The sequence below is a fragment of the Emys orbicularis genome, chromosome 9 (genome assembly GCF_028017835.1).
Source record: "Emys orbicularis isolate rEmyOrb1 chromosome 9, rEmyOrb1.hap1, whole genome shotgun sequence".
In the NCBI taxonomy this organism is placed as follows: Eukaryota; Metazoa; Chordata; order Testudines; family Emydidae; genus Emys; species Emys orbicularis.
The window spans coordinates 14,620,564-14,642,210 of record NC_088691.1 but is presented as its reverse complement, the minus strand read 5'-3'; the positions used below and the strand labels follow the sequence as shown (position 1 = coordinate 14,642,210).

Sequence of the window (21,647 nt, the reverse complement as noted above, 5' to 3'; positions counted from 1 at the left end):
TGTAATAAAAAATAAATATAAAGTGAGCACTGTACACTTTGTATTCTGTGTTGTAATTGAAATCAATATATTTGAAAATGTAGAAATCATCCAAAATATTTAAATTAATGGTATTCTATTATTGTTTAACAGTGCGATTAATCATGATTAATTTTTTTAATCGCTTGACAGCCCTAATGCAAACATAATTATTAATCACTTAGTTTTGTGAGGAAGTGGTCAATAATATGGACACTAACTGATTAGCTTTTGCAAAAGATGAGTTGTTCAAAGTAACTTTTAGTTCTCTGCTAAAATCCACACTGTTAAAATAATGAGTGAAGTCCTGGCTCCACTGAAGTTGATGGCATTTCAACCCAATATCTGTTTAACTAGTGCAGCAAATACAATTTTATTCCCTTCTATCTAAGATATTTACAAAGTGACAGTCTCTGTAGTATTAAAGATTATGTTCTAGTCTAGGTTACGTGCCACTGAAATTGCTTTTTTAAAAGCTACATTTACATTTGGAAATGAATCCTTTCCCGACCACCACACACTTCAGTTGTGCAAGCAGAGACTGCTATCCTGCGCAGGCAGTGCATCTCCTATTTCTAGCCACAGGTACTGCAATTTCCAAATACGTGTAAAATGTTTCCTGCCAGAAGGGTGTCACAGGAGAACCAGTCCTTGGTGTTAAACACAATCTTGCTGCTGTAATAAGTGCTTTACCCTCATCTACTGAGCCTCGTTAGCAATTGGTTTTACAACCAAACTTACTTTTCTTTCTTACTTACTTTTCTGAGCTACAGGTAACCTAAGGTAAGATGTATCTCTCCTCTGGAATCTGGTCCAGCTCCCACTGGCCACTGGAGAGGCCAGCTGTGTATGCTGGTACTAGACTGCTATGCCCATCTTAAGCCAGCAGAAAAGGGCTAAGGAGAATTGATCCTGCAGACTTCAAGACTTTTGCTGTTCGCTGTTTTGCCCTTATAAAAGGGTCTCTTAAAAATACAACAAATAGCCTCAAATCACTGAACTATGAAACACCTTGTGCTCAATGCGTTAATGTGTGATCACTATTTCTTTGTACAAGGATGAGCTCAGATGAACACTTCTTAACTTAATGCACCCCTGGCAGGGCCAACACTACTGGAGCCTCTATCTCAGGGGTCGGCAACCTTTCAGAAGTGGCGTGCCGAGCCTTCATTTATTCACTCTAATTTAAGGTTCCGCGTGCCAGTCATACATTTTAACATTTTTAGAAGGTATCTTTCTATAAGTCTATAATATACATAAATAAACTATTGTTGTATGTAAAGTAAATAAGGTTTTTAAAATGTCTAAGAAGCTTCATGTAAAATTAAATTAAAATGCAGAGCCCCCCGGACCAGTGGCCAGGACCTGGGCAGTGTTAGTGCCACTGAAAATCAGCTCGCGTGCCGCCTTCGGCACCCGTGCCATAGGTTGCCTACCCCTGCTCTATCTGTTAGTTAAATAAGGATCCCGAGTTTGATTAAACTGTACATGACGAAAATAAGACTGTGTCTCATTTAAAAAGCTACTGCGCGAGCAAGCGGCTTTTTTCGTGATTATTCAGATGATTCTAATCTGTGTTCTTTTTTTGCCTTGATAAGTCAAATAACAGCCTTGCCGATTACTCTTCACTAAGGTACCCGATTGTGGTGACATTGAGGCTGACCTTGGAGTCACCTCCCCCGCTGCCGCACTCTCCTTTGTCGTACCACCATTTGTTTTTCAATTTGTCCAAGAGGCCTTGCTCATTCAGTTTTAATACTGCCAGGTTAACAGCATTTCTTGAAACGATAAAACATAACTCGTAAGAAAATGCACAAGCTTAAGAAATCGTAACGTATAAAAAAAGGAGCACAAGAGGACAAATTGGCTAAATTTCACAGAACGTGGAGCCATAAAAATGTTTCTACAGCAAATACAGGGTTAAATATTGGAAGGTGGCATGGAGGATAACATTTGCTCAGAACTGAAGTGTGCGGGATGGGGAAATTGGCTTTGAGGAAAAAAAGGAACAAGAACACCACATCATGCAATTAACATTCGTCACATATGGCAGTTTAACTTGGCTTTTACCATTTAAATTGAAAAAGCCATTGAACTGTAAAATTAAAACAGCAACAAACAATCAGAAAGGACAACACAGAGAGAACATTAAAAAATGGATGCATTAAGTAAATGAAACCATAATTTACCGTCTTATTTTACTCCATGGAATATTGAAGATTTTAAACTTTAAAGTTACCTCAAAATCCACAAGAAAGAAAATGACAACACAATACATCAGGGTAGGTGGAATACTATAACAACATATATATTGTTATATTATTCCACCCACCTTAATGCTGAGCCTTTTGGAGTTGCTACACCATAGCCTTTGGAATCCAGGTTCCCACCAACTTTCATTGTGTCACATGGCTTTCGCTGCTCGATATACTCGTTCATGGTCGATTCAAGGAGGAAGGCAAACTTTCCCTTTGACTTCCGCACTCTAGCGACCCCGTCATCTGTTGTTTTGGTAAATACAGATGGCTCTGCTGACTTCATATACGACCACATTTTCTCATAGACTGCTATTTTTGATCTCTGAGAAAGATAACAGAAAGCAGACAAAGACATTTTTTATTAAGTACGCACATTGCGCAGTATGTAAGTGTTGTGCTGTCAAAGTCTACATAATACAGATTAGGTTGCAATTGACTGAAGAGAACTGTCAATAACTATGGTTTTGTGGACCGTGCCCAGCACAAAGGGGCCCTGAACTGGTTAGCCTCTAGCTGCTAACACACTATATATGATGAATAATAATAAATGCAGCAGGTGAAGTTAGCTAATGGAGAACAGTACTGGCCCCTAAACAATTACCAAACACAGCAAGAAGTTAGGAAAAAAGTGGTAGGCAAGAGAGAAATGTAGCTGAGACATTTCTCTTGCTAACTGACATTTAATTGGCAGTTTAACATTCAAAATGAAAAACAGTGCATTCCATCCCAGTCCCTTGATCTTTCTGCTTGTGTGCGTGCTGCTGTAAGATCGAACCAGATAAAAAATATTAAATCCTAGCTCATCTGTTATGGCTAATACATGCAAATGAAGGTCCTCTACTTTTCCACACAAATCATTGCTATCAGTTTATTTCATTCTATAACACACCACTGGTGAACCATAGACATTTGCTTATTAAAGAACGCTCAAGAAGACAAGAATTTGCTTCTCATAGTGGTGATGTAAGGTTTAGAACTGCAGCCAAGCAGGGCTGGCGCTTCCATTTAGGCGACCTAGGCGGCAATTCGGCAGCGGGGGGTCCTTCCGCGCTCCGGGTCTTCGGCGGCAATTCTGCGGCGGGTCCTTCACTCGCTCTGGGACCCGCCGCAGAATTGCCGACGACGACCGGGAGCGCGGAAGGACCCCCGCCTAGGGCGTCAAAAACCCTGGCGCCGCTCCTGCAGCCAAGAGATGACAGTAGCTCTACTGGGCTATTAAAAGATGAGGATACCCATCGGGGAGATATGTACAGTGATTACAAAGACTTTAGTAAACACTGATCAACTTTTTTTGTTCAGATAGTTTCAAATTTTGCTGAAAAATAACAAGCATGCTAGTAAGAAGCTGATAGTCTACATTACACTCTCTTGCTCTCATTAAAGTGAAGAGCTCAATAGACCACAGGCTATTATAACCAGCTGCTGGTTATGCATTTTTTAAGTGCATGTTGATTTGTTCAGTTTGGAGACAGCCAAACATAATGATCCTGGCTCTAAGACACATGCTTAGTAACTTAGGGAGGCAGAACAACTTTTAAAACAACAAGTTGGTGTGTTACTTCCCCTTTCTCCTTTCTGTCCGCTCTTCGTGTCGCAACCTTAGATGGCAGAAAACTCTGTGCTAGGGAATCCCCTCATCCCACCCTACACACATTACTATAAACCATCTTAATGTACCGAGAGTGAAATCAGTAGTATACTGCACCATCACTTAATGTTCCCTGTCTGTCCCACACAGTGCAATAATGCCTGGTTAATTACTGCAAACTCAGGATTTAGTCAGTCTAAGCCATCTAACTTTGTCACATTCCTTGTCAACCCTTATCTGGAATCACTAAAGCTATAACAGTAGGTACCACACACAGTGGTTAAGGTCAGTGCAAACTATTGTGAACTTGTAGCAGAAGACTCTTCATTCGAGCTCAAGTCATGCTTTTTTTCTTTTCCTTCAGGACAATTCAGTGTGCTTTGGATAATATAGTGACTACTAACTACTATGTAAACATTTTATAGATAGCAAATCCTGCCTTCATTCCTTGTATTAAAATCCTGATGTAGCTGTGATTGATAGAGAGGAGTATAGGGCCAGGCTTTTATTATAACTATTTCTCCGAGTGAACTGAAAACCAATTGAAAATACAATGCAATTAAAACCATCATGATACACAACAGAAAATCAGAGAGAAGGCAGAATAGTGTGCCTTCATTAAAAGGTGGGTTGGACACCATACAGTAGTAGAGAGATTAAAAATGAAAATATTTATTGGAGAAAAATAGTTTTTGCAGATGCTTTTTAAAAGTGTGAGGAATGAACTGCAGAGGTAGCTAGCTACGGAAGTGGGGTGGTGAAATCAACTCCCCATGTGAGGGTGGGAAGGGGCTAGGGTATTAGTCTTGGACCTGGGTCTGATTCCCTGCTTTATCACAGACTTCCTGTGTGACCTTGGGCATGTCACATCATTTTTCTGTGCCTCAGTTCCCTACTTCTGTAACATGGGGATAACACGGCCCTACCTTTCAGGGGTGTTGTGGTGATAAATACCTCAGAGGTGCTCACATAGGGGAGCCATATAAGTACCTAGGAGAGACAATAAAAAGCATGGCTGCCCACTTTTATAATATATCCTCTTGGTCAAGCTTACATTTACTCTATCCAGCATCTTTCTACCAAAGTATCCTGACATATTTTAGCAAGTTTACACTGACACTCAATCTATATGCCGAAATCACTTTATCCACTATTCAAACACGGCCACCTGTGGGTTACAACATGGCACATGTTTAACAAAACACAGCACCACTATGTGATGGGTTAGGCCAGGAATGTAATGACTTTAGTGGGAATTTGACCTTGGCATGGGGTTTAAGCCCCTACTGAAGTTCTGTGAACTTTTTCATGACCAGAGCTTACTTTTATATAAAAAAGGGCAATTCCAGAAGCCATAATGTCAAGCTGGGGCATTGGTTACATACTAACTGAGAGCAAATTGTCATGCACTGAATTGCCAATCTAGCTTTATGCAGCAACGGAGCTTCCTTGGAGGTTTCCTATCAAAGAAATAATTGCGTGAAGGAAAGTCTAGAATATGAGGCTTTAGCTCAGTTTTATACCTTTCATCGATGGCAGACTTTTTCAGCCCACCTTACATCTCAGAAGCTGCCCAGAGCACAATCCCTGTGCTTGTGATGACTATAATATACACCCAGAGATGCCGCAGGAGGATGTATAAACAGCACTGTCCTGCTTATGCCTCCTCCCCCAGAGAACTACCCTCTGTAGCAGCATTCCCTCTCCCTCTGAACCCCACAGAGGGTGCTTCACACAGGTGCAGGGATCCATGGGGATGAGGAGAAGGAAGGAGAAGATGGCCAGAACTAAGATTAGATATGTAATACAACCAGAAGTTGTCATACTTTTCTGTGGACCTACCTACTTGAAGAAAAACCTCCCTCGGGGGAGTATTTCCTTTTCCAGGCTAGTAAGGGAAGCGTTAACTAAACCTTCCTCTTGAGTCCATTAACAAGATGTGAGCTCATAGATGGATTAGACAACCCTGGTGCATTACAAAATGTAGGTTTTGTTACTTTAATTTTGTACTGGGTCTTGGTGATTTTTTTGCAGCATCAAAGCTCTGTGCAAACCTTCAGAAGACAACAATTATGTTGCCTTTGTTGGCTAGGTAATCTGAGAATTTAGGTGACATCTTTCTGTTCATCTCACACCTGCACTGAGGCTATCAAGGCACAGCTGTGCCTTGCACACAGGATAGGAAATAGCTGAGTTGGAGAAGCTGGTTTATTATGTAGTGGCAGGAGCTGGAGTTGTTACTATTGCCGGTATCAAAGCCAAACAAGCTTTATGGAATCCGAATCCTAGAGAGTATTAGCTTAGCAGCCCTGTGCCCCAAGGCAGCACACAGGCGTGGAATGCATAAGCAAGTTTCTGAAAGACCAGAGCAGATCAGACAAATAAAAACATATGCTGTATACACAGTTCTGGGCTCTGCAACCTGTTAAATAACACTAAAACCAGAGTAACTAGCCGTGAGTAAGAACTTTACAAATGTTTTTCATGTGTGTATACCGTATACACTCGCACATACAGTAGTATATTATAGGTAGAGCTGGTAGCAACAAATTGGTTGGTGAATTGATGTAGTGGTTGTAGTGTAGACATGGCTTAAGACGGCACCGGCTGCCTTTAATTCTGACATTTCCTAATTTCTGAGTGGTTGACTTTGTAACCTTAATCTTCTTTTAACATTACTTTTTGAAAGTAATACAAAACACACATGCATATGTGTGCCTAAGTTAGGGCTTTATTGTCTGTCTCTAAAAGCTAAAGATTTCCTTGCCAAGATTTTACATGAAGTAAAATGTGTTTTGCTCAATTGTTGGTTCATTTTCTCATCTAGTTGTATCTTTAATGAAACAGTTGAATTATAACATGTTTTTTCCTTTTCAATGCCTAGCCCACACTGGATTTTCTGTTTTAATAAGTCCTCTCTTACTGTTTCCAGCTGGCATGAATACCTAAAAGCAATTTGCAATGCATCTGTGAATTGTTATTAATATTTTTATTTGATAAGGGCCAACAGCATGCTCAGTGTGGTACAAGGAATAAATAAAGATGTGCTCCCTGCTCCGAAGAGGTTATAATGTAAGTGACAGATGAACATTTCCATAGAGGAGAGGATGTCCTTGTGCTGAAGGAATGGGCATGGCGGGGCGCGGGAAAGGGAGGGTAGGTCAGCATTCTGTTCCTGGCTTGTCCACAGACGTCCATAAATCATGTGCAAGTCACTTAGGGGCAGATTTTTAAAGGCAGTTAGGTGCCTCAATCCCACCTAGTGGGATTTGTCAGAGACAGGCACGTAGGCATTTAAAAAAATCTCGCTAGGTGCCTATCGGCATCTTTAGACACACAAATGCCTTTAAAAACCTTGTCATTAACCACTTTGGGCTTCAGTTTCCCCATCTGTAAAATAGGGATACCAGTAATTGCCTACTTCATAGGGATGTTTGTTAATTTTCAATCTTTGTACAGTAAGTACTCTAGGAGGGGGACATATTATTATCATTGCATTTCCAAATACTAAAATCCATGTGATTCATAGTCAGCTTTAACAGTATTTAGCCTAACTTTTCTCACAGAGTGTTCCCGTCTCTTAACTCATTTTTGTATGTGATGATAAAAGAAATCAGTAAGTTTTTACATGCATCAGTTTTCATCTCACATCTCAGAGGCATTTTGCTGATTTCTCCCTCAAACGGGATTTTTCTCAGAAGCCACGTTTTGTTAACTTCAGCTCTACAGAAGGACTGTAACATTCTGGTGTGCTCCCTCTAACCAGACAAAACTATAACTTACCTTCCGGCAACGAATGTTTGTCTGTATTGGCTGGAAAAGGCTGAAAAAAAAATAGAGATTTGCTTCCCTGGGCAGGGGTAGGTGTGAGTGGCTGGCTAAGACTAAAAACTTCTGATGGAAAAGTGCGTATAGCTGGGTCTAGGGATTTTCCTGCCCGAGACAGACCAGCAAATGTCAGCCCTTACCGTCACACACAAAGTAAAGCAGCCTCTGACTAGAGCTGGTCAAAAATTTTCATTTGAAATGGGATTTTTGGGACGAAAAATGGCATTTTGTTTAAACATAAATTTTCATGGAAAAATGTGCATTTCTTTTGAAATGTTTCCAGTTTTTCATGAAAAAGTGTAAATCAAAACCAATTATAAACTGAACATTTTTCAGCCTTTTGATTTTTTTTGTTTTTGTTTTGTCAATAAAATCAAAATATATCTGTACATTTTTTAAGAAAAATTTTCACCCCCTCCCCAATCCCTCCTGAAAATATTTTCTGAGCAGCTTCTATTATTGTTTTGCTTCCCCACACAATTCTCTGTTATACCAGTGTGGGAGAGCCAGCCTTGGGAAGTACCTACTTGTGCAGTTTTTAAGGCCAAGTAGCCATCACTGGAGGCATATTTGGGTTGGTGGTCAGATTGGTCATATTACAGATATAAATACAATCATATAAAATACTTTGCCTCTGACTAAAAGATGACTTTTAAAGTACTGTTGTTTTTTTAAAAAAAGCTTAAAAGCACAGATATAAGACATATGCTAAGCCCCAAAATGGAATGGATTTCTGTGTTTTGCAAATTCCTTTTCATTTCTTTGATACTGCTCTTCAGAAATCCATTAATAAACGCTTCCTTGGAACTTCAAGAGGGATATTGTTACCATTTCCCCCCTCACACATGTTAAAATTTCAGTGTGTTTCATCTAGGCCTTGGGACACATTAAAGCCTCTTTTCATTATCACAAGCTTGCTGTAGATATAAATAGACATGACCTTAGCTTAGTCAACAACCGTTTTCCCTCTTCATTGTGAGAAGTTTATGCATAAACATGAACCACGTACATTTCCTTCACCTCAGACATAAGGGTATATTTTTACTGCCATGCATACAAAAGCTTTTAATGTTAACACAAGCAGCGCCTCTAATTCCCTGCCTGACATGCTGAGAATTTACTTCATTCTGTCCATCACTAATCACTATCCAAATATAAATCTCCCTTAGGTAGCAATGTTTTTATTTTAAAATAACCCCCCAGCACAATCAGTCCAGATTTTTTCACCCTTCACTAATCTTATTTTACTTTCTAATTCTCCCATTGTGTGTGTGTGTGTGTGTGTGTGTGTGTGTGTGAGAGAGAGAGAGAGAGAGAGAGAGAGAGAGAGAGAGAGACATTTTGATATTTTAAATGAAAAAATGCAACACTCTCCAACATAAATATTAAGCTTCATCCAGGCTGGATTTAAATATTACACACATCAGAAAATAGACCAGACTTACCTGCACAATTGCCAACTTTCACACGGTAAATAAGCACCCCGACTTTTACAATAAACCAAAAATCAAGCTAATCCCATTTCAAAACAAGGCCAAAACAAGCCAATCCCTAAGAACCCCAACACTCTGTGACTAGATCCCCCGGTGTGCAGTCTGGGACTGCGGTGGGCCCGCTGTGTACCCCGGACTCTCTCCCGCCCTTGCTCCTGCTTGCACTCCTTGCCCCTGCTTGCTGGGAGCCAATCAAAAAAAAAAAAAAAGAAGCAACAAGCTACAAGCCAAACAAGCTACAAGCCAAAAACTAGCCAACAAGCAACTCACAAGCCAATTAAGCCAAAAACAAGCCCAATTTCTGTGTTTTCCCCGCAGGTTTGGCATGTCTGCTTACCTGTCAATCACAGATTATTTTTTCCATTATACTCAATGGCAGAAATGGGCTAAATTGGGAATTAGCAAACTTGGTTCGAATAAAATGGGACTGAATCTGAATGAAGTCTGGTCTTGTTTTTGCAACATCAAAACTTACCCAGATGACATTTTCCAAAACCAAAACACACCCCTAGCTAAATCCACCTCTAACTCACAGTAAAATATCTTTGGGTGAACCAATGCTTTCTTCCAAAGGCTGCTATCTTTGCCTCTGTGCAGATATTTGTCTCCTCCTTCAGATTTCCTATCAGTCTCTTCCAAAATTGAAAAGGAGTGAAGCCATTATACTAGAACAAAACCATATTTTTACGGCCATTCTTAAAATATTTTAGTTCTAAATAGAATTCAGTTCTTTTTAGAATATTCGATCCTCTCTTCTACTTAGAGTCCCTGTTCAAAAACGCTGCCTCAGATATTCTGTATTAGACTATTTAAAAAATATGGCTAAAATTATTCTTACTTCATTTTCTCCTTTTCCCAGAAGACACACCAGAGAATTCTTTCCCCATAGACTATGGGGTATAACATCTGAGATGCTCTTATGAATATCAGTATTGCCAACCACAAGCATTCCAAATTATCAAATTAGATCCCCAAAATCATGAGATTTAAACCCACCCCAATGTTTTGGATTTTTCCAATTTCTGAACTTTTAGGTCACAATTGGAGACATGTTTTCAAGCTCTCGTCTGCACAATGAAGGCTAGAAATGTTCTAAAAAAAAAAAAAAAAAGAGAAAGCTGAGATTCTCACATGTTCATAAGAATCCAGGAGGTGGGGCTTGAGAAAAAACACAAAATATCGCGGCTCTCGGAATAGAATTTCAATGCGTATAATTTGGCAGGCACTGAGTCACAGCCAAATCTTGGCTGAGTTTACTGGGATCAGATGGTGGGACCAGAAAACAACTGTTGTAGCTCCCTGGGGCTGGTTCTAAGATGGCTTTCACCCTGATATACCTTGGAGCAGCCTAGGAAATGCTGGAAACTGTACCATTTGATTATGGCCCCCAAGGACCATCCACCAGCTGAGGATAGTAAATGTGTAGCACATTTTGGCCACATCCCCTCTGCGCTCCTTTCACCAGTGGCTGCAAGAAGGTGGCGTAGGAGATACAAGCCCTCCTCGAGTTCCCTGTGTAACTCAGTGTTATATGTCACAACCTGGCCATCTGTGATCTTGTTTTCTCTTAGTATTTGTTGCATTACAAATGTTTTTGGGCTTTCTTTAAGGTTGACTTTGCCGGTTACACATTGCAATGGTTAGTCAACGCTGTGGCTATGAATCTTAGGATGCCAGAAAGGTAAGGTAAGGAAGCCAACAGCAAGGGTCCGTTGCACCCTGGCCAGAACAACAGGCAGGGACAGAAAGCGAAGAGACAACATAACACAGTTTAACATGCTCTTCTACTTTGTGTGACATTTTTAACCACTTTCACTTTATAGGGGCAGTCAATACTGGAAGACTGTTTGCTTATGCAAAATGCTAATGTCCACAATAAAATTAGTGCAGTTTCTGTTTAATCTGAATGATACAGTGTTATTGTTATATAGATCTACATGTGCATACTACAGTGCTGTAAGTCAGAGGTGGATTAAGGGCTCCTGGGGCCTTGGGCCAGAGCACATGGGGGGCCTCTCCCTACCCCTTCCGCCTGCGGTTCCACCCTTGTTCTGCCCCTTCCCCCATGACCCTACCCCCGTTTTGCCCACAGTCCCAACCCATTCCGCCCCCCTACTGCAGCCCTGCAACCTGTTGGCTCCTTTCTGCCCCCCACACTGTGGCCCCAAGACCAGAGAAGCTCTGTCTCCCTGCCACAGCTGCCTCTTGGGGCTGCAGCTGGGGTCAGGGCACTGGGGCTTCCCCTGGCCTGCCCGGCGCTTCTGCCAACCCTCCAGGATTGTCCTGGAGAAGATTATGTCATGTGATAAAATCTCCAGGAATATGTCCAACCAAAACTGGCAACCCTAGTTGGGGCGCTTGGGCTTCCCTTGCCTGCCCTGCGGCTTCTACGAGGGCTCCAGCTTCTGCCGCCCCATGGCAGATTTTTGCTGGGGTGCCCATTTTCCAGGGCCCCCCCATTGGCCGAGGCCCTTGGGCACGGGCCCCATGGGCCCATTGGATAATCTGCCACTGCTGTAAGTCTAATTGGTCATGTGTAAATATTACCGTTCTTTCCCACACTTCACAGTTTTTCTTTCCTAAATGCAATTAGCTTTTCCATAGCAGTTGCTGGATCCAACAATGTATGTGCAGCCAGGTGGATACTACTAACTAAAAGTGAAAAAGCGTGCCAGAGGATTCCTTTGGTATCATTCTTGTCTCATGGACTCGAGGTCATAGGGTTCAACTCCCATATCAATCAGGCAGAGGGCCAATACCTTGGGCTTTCAGTGCAGTGAATTGACAGTGTAATTCGGTGTGGCTGCTGCACTTTTAGTTGCTCTGTTCTTTGAATGATACATTAACATGTCTTCTTGCCTCTCCCTGGTGGGATACTCAAGTGAGAGTAAATGATCACATGACAATATTTGAAAGAGCAGGGGATGACCCAGTGATAGGCCCACAGACTGTATATGAGCTACTGTAGAGCACATAATGGCTGCTATAATAACACTGTACTAATAACATAATTATTGCAATTCTCTAGTGCCTTCATCTAGATATCCAAGCTCTTTACTAATAAGAAAAAATTAGGTCTCATAGCTCCCCCTTGAAGTCCCATTTTCCAAATGAGTAAAGTACAGAGAGGTTAAGTTACTTACTGGAGGTCGCATGGGAAAACGTGTGGCAGAACTAGCCAAACTTTATGCTAGCGTAGAAGATACATGCCACAGCTTTTATCTACATGCCAGCACTTTGATTACCTATATTGAGGAGGGTCACTACATGATCATCTTGTTTTTATTACATCCTGGTTTAAAACTCCTGGTGAAATGAAAGTTAGTCGCATCCGCCCCGCCAAAGAAATATGCACCATGTGCTGCTCCCTCACTAATCTCAGCTCCTCATTCTACCAAGTTCAAAATGTCTGACGCAAGGCTCTGTTGTGTGTACTGAATTTATTTGTACATTGCTGGGATATACTAATTCATCCCATAGGTATATAAAATAAAAGTTTGGCTGTTGGGCTCTAATATTTAGAGCCCAAGATACCTCTGGGTATCTTCCTATCACCCAGTGAAGGCAGTGAGTTTGTGATGAGAGTCATTCTTGTCACACTGGTTTGAAGTTTGACTCCCCTGAAGTCATTGGAGTGACACTCTCAGGTATAAACTGGTGTCACTGAGAATCAGGGCCTTCAAATCTGTGGCTTCCTGTTTTTCTTTTGGGATCTTTGTAACTCAGTTCAGACCCGCCCTATAGGAGGTTGTGAGGAGAGATTCTCTGCTGCTGATCACTCCTGCAGGGTGGGAAAGAGAAACACCGGAACCCCTTATATACACCTCTCCCTCGATATAACGCTGTCCTCGGGCGCCAAAAAATCTTACCGCGTTATAGGTGAAACCGCGTTATACTGAACTTGCTTTGATCCACCGGAGTGCGCAGCCCCGTCCCCCAAGAGCAGTGCTTTACCGCGTTATATCCGAATTCGTGTTATATCGGGTCGTGTTATATCGAGGTAGAGGTATATTCCCATCCTTGCTCAGAACAGGACCGGCAGCAAAGAGGGGCCTTGGTGGGTGTCAGGTTGGGTGGAAGCCCAAATGTCAGGACTAAGTATATAGGGAGGGGCAGAAAATGTTTGCAAAAATCATGAATCAGTCACTAATCCAAAATTTCCTTCAGACATCTGTAACTTTTTGCAAATTTCCCCCTGACAATTGTACTGCCCTCACCATAAAAGAAACTTCCCATTACTAGTCTCTCTTCAATATTTTATTCACACTAGTCCAGATCATTTTGAAAAGATGTGTGGGCAGGAAATAGATAATATGCTGTAGTTTCTTTTTAAAAAAGACAAATCTTATTTTTTCAAGTGAGCTGAATTCATATAAAGAGACAAACAAATCACCATTCAAGCTGTAACTAGCCTACACTTCATTGGTATGTCAATAACCATCTGAGTAATAGACTGTAAATCAAGTTTTAAAGAATTTCCTTTCCTTGCACAATATTGAACACCAGGATAAGCCTGTATTCATCTCCCTGCACTTTATTGCTGACATCCACTCATCCGCATTGCAATATTGAACTCAAAATTAAAATGCCTCCTTTTACCAACAGACGGGCTGGTTTTTCAAACTGCTTTATGTTTCACTAGCAGAGCCAGTCCTAGGCGTATTCACATTCAATGGAAAAGTAAATTCTGGAAATTTAGAAGAGATGATGCCCTGGGTATCCTACTCTGCAAAGATCTCATGTCATGCTAACCTCTTACATTTAGCCTGTGGCTAAAGTTAGTCCTGCCCATACATTTTGGGCACATCCACAACTCCCCAGGGTTCCTTTGGAGTAGAACCAATGTGGTTTTGTTGTGCAAAGGGAGACTGGATAAGTGGGGGAGTCCATAGCTGTGTCGGAGCAGGGCTATGCAGAAGCAGGCACCAGAAGAGATGATGGTGGGCTCCTGTCTGCCCTCCTTTGGGGGAGTGGCACAAAAGGACCTGTGGAGATTACTTCAGCTTTTGAGGAATCTTCTGGGTATCTTCCTATCACCCAGCTCAGCTATTCAGGCCATGCTCTGGATTTGGCCCTTGATGAATTTCCATGGCACAACATTTTTCAGCACGATATTTGAACACTGTTAGGCCTGACAAATTTTCCGCTCCAGTCAGACTAGGCCAATATCCAGGCAATGATGGAGCAATCCCAGTGCATTGCATGAGATGATGTTTCATATTCACATCATTCAAGTTTCTAAACCTTCATGTATTTGCTAATTATGCAAAAGTAAAACTAGCAGCGTGGTCGGTAATTTGTCAGCACCCATGTATTTTAAATGAATCCCTCTCAAAACACCGTAGTGTGGCACAGCAGGATTATATAAAGTAGTACGGTAACTTGAGAAACTAGGTGTCCCCACTGTCTTGAGCAATATCATTATCATATTGCTGGTCTCCAAAAACTAGAACATTCAAACAGCAAGCGATTTCTTCCTGGGGAACTCACGGCTTTGCTTCAGCCGTATATCCACAGCTATATCTGATATGCTGTTATTTCACCTCCATATATTATGCCTGACCTGATAAAATAAGTCACCTACACAAAGCTGTTGGCAACTAAATGACTATTTAAATATGTAAGTTCACATTATTAAATTATAGCTACACGTATGTGCATTGAAAAGCCCAATTATAATCACAAGCCAAGTGGATAGAAGCATGCATGATGTATAGTTTATGGTAATGTGAATACTTATGCAAACACTTGCTACTAAGACCTAATCAGTATAAGCTTTGGCTAGAAATCTTGCTAGTCTGCCTTCCTTATTAAATGGCCCATTCTTATTAACCCTAGGTTTCAGACGAATGACATCTGTCCCAGGAGTGGATAATGAATGGCCTGCTAATTTTAATTTCCATAAGGAGGCATTTTCCTTCTCAATCCAACATGTAAAGACAACAGCGCATTTAATTAGAGCACTTCAAAGAAAACCATTGCTCTGTAGGTATGTAACACTAGCTTTGCTTCTCTCTTTAAAATTGCTTGTTAGTGTTTGTGCAGAAAGGGAAATCAGACAAAAGAAGCAGATTGTTAGAGAAAATAACTACTATCAGGCCATTCATTATGCACTCACTGGAAAGACTGCTATTTCTATGCATAGACATATGCATTTATAAATATTTGTATATGCACACACACACATATATACATGCACACGCTGCATGTTTTTATATCATGTATATATATGCTGTTTTCCATATTTTATTTATTAAAAACACTTAAAATTCATACTGTGCTAGTCTGTTTTAAACAAATATTGAATCTATACAAATATTGTATACAGATACACCATGAAATGTGGAGTTAACAGTTATTAGTAACATTGAATAAATAATGACCAGTTGCAGTTATTAATGCTGACCTATACATTTCCCATGAAACCTTGTGTAAGGAATAAATAAAACAACAACCTTGATTCACCAGACTGTTTAAGGGAGGTTCAAGTCAGTGCTCTGCCTGATTGCTCTCTTTCTACATCAAATCTGAAAGATCTATTTATCTCATATTTTGGAAGCTATCTGTTTTCTGTGATATTCCATTCGCTAGAGACTATACGTGTAATCACACTTCAATATTTTTGTCAGGCATTTTTTATGATCACTTTGTGCTTGATGCCAAAACACAGAAACCTTTTCCTTATCCTAGTTTTATCCTAAGGCAAGAGCAAAGTATTTGTATGAATGCTGTTCTCTGAACAAGCCCTATATCTTCACAAGCAAACTGTATTTTGAAATTAGAAATCAAATAGAGTTTAGCTACAGATGAAGTCCGTTGAGTTCAAAAGCAGTTCCCCATGGTATTTTTAGCAGGCTCTATTACTGATCTCAGAAACACTAGGTTATAGTTTGATTGGATTAAATGCATAAATCTTGCATGGGAAGTATTGGTTTTCATTCGACACTCTCTGTTTACTAAATCACTTTCTGACACAATTTATTTCAGTGATCAGCACTCTTTGTCTTCATGCAGTATTACAGCAGGAAAGCATAACCGCCTGTAACATGATTGCTAAATTATAACTGGTGTAACGTAATTGTTAGCACATGCTACTGCTTCAGAACATATTCTGGTTGTTTCCTCTACCAATGACAATTTCTTCCTCTGTAGGCACAGGAAGATATTGGGCCAGGTTCTGGGTTGCAGTTAGGGCAGGATTAGGTCTGAAAGGTGACTGAGAGCTGGTTCAAATTGCCCCAGGAGATGTAGAATGCGCCAGAACTGAAAGCCTCCTTTGTGCCCCCCATCTTCAGTGGTTCTGGGATTGGGCAAGTCCTTCAGTCATTGTTTGCTCTCATGTCTACTGAGAGCTTCTGGTTTCATGAATGAAACTAAGAGAGAAGAGGAAGAGGTATCATACTCTGTGGCATCCTTAAAACGGCTTTCTGGATACTATAAATTGGATGCTGTGTTACACTGGCCTTTGGTTGGCCTAGAAGGTTAGTACAGAAAGGCTTCATTTCTGAGCCTGGTTTTGCATACTAGGACTCTGCAGTATCTGTAGCTTTCTGTGGAAATTGCTGCAAGGGAGGTCCAAGTGCTCAGTCCAGCCACAAAACCATGTAAGATAGGAAAATTTTCAGGCAAAATATTAGTTAGAAAGGGCTAGAGTAAAGACATGATGGGCACACACGCTGACATTAAGAAGGGACACCTTCCTAAAGTGTACATGAAGACATAAGATGAAAAAACAGGACCAGTAAAAATTTGGGGTTGGAAGATTAAAACTAGCCTATGAGGTGAAACAAAAGGGCTTCACTGCAGCAGGACCAGAAAAAAACACAGCGAATAGGACAAGGCCTAATGTGGGAGGCAGATTATCCCACATCGGCTCCGGTGGGGTTCTTACACCTTCCTCTGAAGCATCTGGTGCTGGCCACTGTCGGAGACAGGATAGTGGCTGATCCAGCCTGCCAGTTCCTATGCTTGCTAATAACAGTTTGCTGTAATAGCGTCCTATACTTGCCCAGTTTAGATTGTAGACGCTTTGTTTTAAAGCAGGGGTCGGCAACCTCTGGCACGCGGCTCACCAGGGTAAGCACCCTGGCGGGCCGGGCCAGTTTGTTTACCTGCCGCCTCGGCAGGTTCGGCCGATCGCGGCTCCCACTGGTCGTGGTTCGCCGTACCAGGCCAATGGGAGCGGTGGGAAGCCGCGGCCAGCACATCCCTTGGCCCACGCCGCTTCCTGACGCCCCCATTGGCCTGGGACGGCGAACCGCGGCCAGTGGGAGCCGCGATTGGCCGAACCTGCCGACGCGGCAGGTAAATAAACTGGCCCGGCCCGCCAGGGTGCTTACCCTGGCGAGCCGCGTGCCAGAGGTTGCCGACCCCTGCTTTAAAGTCATAATCGTTTGCTTAAAACCCACAAAAGTGAGACGTGTCAGAGCTAAGGCTGCAAATCCGCCCCTCGTGTCTATGTATTGCAGCTCAGATGGTATGTACTCACTCCCTGTTCTTTGGTCCCCTGCATTTCACCTATGGATTTCAGCCTTAGCTCTGATGTTCCTGACTTTTGCCAATAGGAATCATTCTTTTCTTTTTAAACAAAAATAACATTCAGGGTATTTCAGGTTTAAGTGAAGAGGTGTTGGCTGATCTGTTTGACTTCCAAAGGCCTTGAGGCTTGCACTCTTCCCAGCCAAGATACAGCACAGGCAGTCGCAATGACAAATGTCAGCCTCTCTGTACGACAGCTAACGAATATCCAGGACCAACGGTAGGAGGGAGGGGGCAGCTCAGCCACCATGTCCACTCGATCCTTGGCTTGTCAGACGAAGCATCTAACAAAGCTGACAATTAGTGTCATTTGTGATAGGCAATTAGGAACAGGATGCAGAGCAGCAAGTCATTTCACACAGGGCAACAAATAGCCATCAGATGGTAACACTTCTTTTTCTTCACTAGTTTCCTTGATTGGATTCAAACCAGTGGTCTGGAAATGAAACATTCTGTGGCCCACTACCAATCCTTTGAGCCAGCCAGTTCGCTCCCAAACGTTACTTTAACATAGTTTTAGCGGTCTGATTATGAGATGCCTTCAGTTTCTCTATAAAAAGGAGGAAACGCAAGATGACAAACTTCAAAAACAGACTCCAACGAGAGACTGCTGAGCTGGAATTGATATGCAAACTAGACACAATCAACTCAGGGCTAAATAGGGATTGGGAATGGCTGAGCCATTACAAACATTGAATCTATCTCCCCTTGTAAGTATTTTCACACTTGCTTCTTATCAAACTGTCTGTACTGAGCCATCTTGATTATCACTTCAAAAGTTTTTTTCCTCTTACTTAATTGGCCTCTCAGAGTTGGTAAGACAACTCCCACCTGTTCATGCTCTCTGTATGTGTGTGTATATATATCTCCTCAATATATGGTTCACTCTATATGCATCCGAAGAAGTGGGTTGTAGCCCACGAAAGCTTATGCTCTAATAAATTTGTTAGTCTCTAAGGTGCCACAAGTACTCCTGTTATTTTTGCAAGATGACAAGATCATTCTAAATGTCCCATACAGCAGTATGTTCTTCTGTAAAGCACCACATTGCACTAAAGCAGTGACGCCTTTATGCCATTTCAAATATTTTCAATAAAATCTAAATAGTCAGCCTATCAACAACTTATTAAACTATACATGTTGTTTTGCAGAACCCTATTGCTAAGCCCCTTAATGCTGTTACATGTGATCAATTAAAAGGAGCCATCCGAATTCAAGAGCAATTTACACTTATAAATGTCTAGAAATGTGTACTTCCTCTTCTACTGAAGTTTCAATACAGCCCCATTTACAGAAGAATTACTAATTGGTTGTAAAGGTCACCTCTTTGGAATATATGCATATTGGAATTCTGAAACCAATTAGAATGGGATATTAGACATTTTCAGTGCTGAATGTAGATTATTTACACCATATTGATTTGATGTGCTGGTCATATTTATTGAAATTTTAATTGAATGGATTAGAAGATGTTGGTTCTAACATATAAAACCCATAAAGGAAGGAAGTTACATTTTTGAAATTGCTTTCCAGGTTAGCAGTTTTTTCTAGAGAAAGATAGAAACATTTTTAGGTCTTTAATGTGAGTCTTTATGTTAATAAATCTCCAAGGAGAGATTTTCCTTCCATTTTCCCTTACAATAGGGATGAAGGCCCTTTGAGATCATGATGGGAATTGATGAAATCCATTGATTGCCATTTAAATGATGCCTTTATAAGCTAATTGTTGCAAAATTGTAAAACGTTTCTGATCAGAAATAAGCAACTATCATCAAAAACACACATTTCCTTTGGTTGTCAGATATTCTGCGGTAATGAATATCCTTAAACAGCAGCTCACCAATTAGTTAAGATGGTAAATATGGCCTGCTGTGATGACTTTCAAATAAATGTCAGATTGACAGCATTCAGCAGGCTTATTTGAAAAAAGGGATGTTACAGTTCACTTTGATCTACAAGCGTCGATGGTGTCTAGCTGGAAGGCATTGCAATGGGTGGGGAAATAGTCAACGATATAAAATAGGTCCCTGGCTGGAACCTGCCCAGAGCGGAAGTGGCTGAAAGTTGTTACCATCTGTTCATGTGGAATGAGTCGTTGGCCTCAGTCCAGTTCCTACTGCATAAATGTCCATGTTACAAAAAACACCAACATAAGTAATACTCACGGGAAACCTTGCCAACCGTCTCAGCAAAGAGGCCAAGGACTGAATGGGCTGTGGACACAGCTCACCCTTAAAGGCAGCTAAGATATTGTGCAGATGAAACTTGCTTGTGCTGTACCCATTAGAGAGAAAAATACCAGGCTTTTCCCCCCAGTACTGCTCATCTGGCTCCATTCACCAGCCAGTAAAGTCTACTTTGAGAGGAGTGTTTGGAGAAATGTTTAGCTTTGTGTCTTAGAAAAGAGAACTACCCATCACATGCACGCTTCTGTCATGGGTCTTAAGACTATTTCCTTCCTGGTCCAATGCTGCGAAGTCTGTTACCCTCCCCCTCTCTCTATGCACGCATCTACAGTGGGAATTGTTAGCACTTTCCCCACTCCTGGCTATCACCGGTGCAGCTAATGTGGCGAGGGCGAGATAGGGCACAGGCACTTTTACCATTGTAGCCTGTGGCCAGCTTACACTCCTGCTTCCTCTGTCACTCCCAGCAGTGCTGAGAAAAGTGCTGTAATGTCCTAGTGTAGACAAAGCCCAAAGCACAGAGTGAATATAATCTATGAAGCAGGCATTCGGAAACTGCAAACTTCTTGAAGAGTTATTCTGAGTTTTAAGCCAACATTATTATTAAGTTAGGGAGCTAACAGAGATCGTATAATGAAATATTTATTAAAGGTGTGTGTTCACATAAAGACATACTCTTTTTCTCCTTCTCAAATCAATGGAAGAAGACTGGGTACAATCAGTTCCATGCTCCAGCATGACACGCAAATTGGTTATTCTCTGGAAGTTAATAATACAACTGAAATAATGCAGAGCTCTCCAGGAAAGTAAAATGTAGACAAGCATTGGTTAATGCCACTCACAGTGCATACAAAGGACTGAGCGGGCCCAGTTTCTGTGCCACCAGTTCCCCCTTTTGTCCTCCTTGTTAGCATAAAGCAGAATTTCGTGCTTGCTCCCTTTCGTGCTCTGCTCTCCTCCCTCCCCATTTTTTCTTTATGCCTCGACACAGAGCCCGGCAGCTCTTTATAGCTCATCCTCATTTAGAACCCTGCTTTCCCCTCGCTTGAGGAGAGTGTCAGAGAACATCCCAAGACTCTTATGAGCACAATAAAGTATTCATACTTTTACTACACTTTGTATCCTTTCAAAAAAAAAACAACCCACTTGCTCCTTTGATCTTGCTCTGACATGTAACCCCACGTTACATCAGACTATTAAGAAAATAAAGAACTCTCCCTAACAATTCCTTTTTCTATATTCATGGGTGCAAGCTATTCAGATGCAGAATTTTCCTGTAGGAAAAGTGAGGTGCCTGCAAATAGCATCAAAGATTTCTAATACTAGGCTGGCTTTTCTGCCAGAAACATAAACGCTTTTTCTCTCTATACAGATGGTGTCTGTATGTGTATATGGTGAAAGGTTTGTGCAAAATTTTACACACTCAGGTCACCATTAAAAGGCTCAGCATTTATCAATAGTGGTAGAGGAGTCAACACTGTAATGTTTTAATGCATGAAATAGGGTGCAACTGTAGTATCTGATACCACCAGTGGTAAATCGAAATATTTTAAATGGAACTACTGTGTGTGGTTTATATATAATATTTATGTTTGGGTGTGTGTGTGTGTATGTTTGTACACATACACACATGTGGAGGATAGCCAGAGAAGAAACTGCAGAGCATGTAATACATGCCTCTTTGAAAGCTTTACCTACTCTCTGATCACTGATACATTCCAACCCTCTGAGCAGCTTC

The 21,647-nt window shown here is 41.4% G+C and overlaps 1 protein-coding gene across 2 annotated transcripts in view; it reads right to left on the bottom strand.

The window, feature by feature from the left end:
- Positions 1 to 21,647, bottom strand: part of GRIA3 (glutamate ionotropic receptor AMPA type subunit 3) — a 213,718-nt gene that overhangs the window by 31,212 nt on the left and 160,859 nt on the right. Inside the window, exons 13-14 of one of the 2 annotated variants that reach the window (XM_065410618.1) lie at positions 2,351 to 2,598; positions 1,682 to 1,796 (exon numbers count right to left, since the gene is read on the bottom strand). In XM_065410618.1, coding sequence (XP_065266690.1) covers positions 1,682 to 1,796; positions 2,351 to 2,598 — 363 coding nt within the window. The remainder of the gene's footprint in view (positions 1 to 1,681; positions 1,797 to 2,350; positions 2,599 to 21,647) is intronic. The other variant, XM_065410619.1, reaches the window with a different exon arrangement.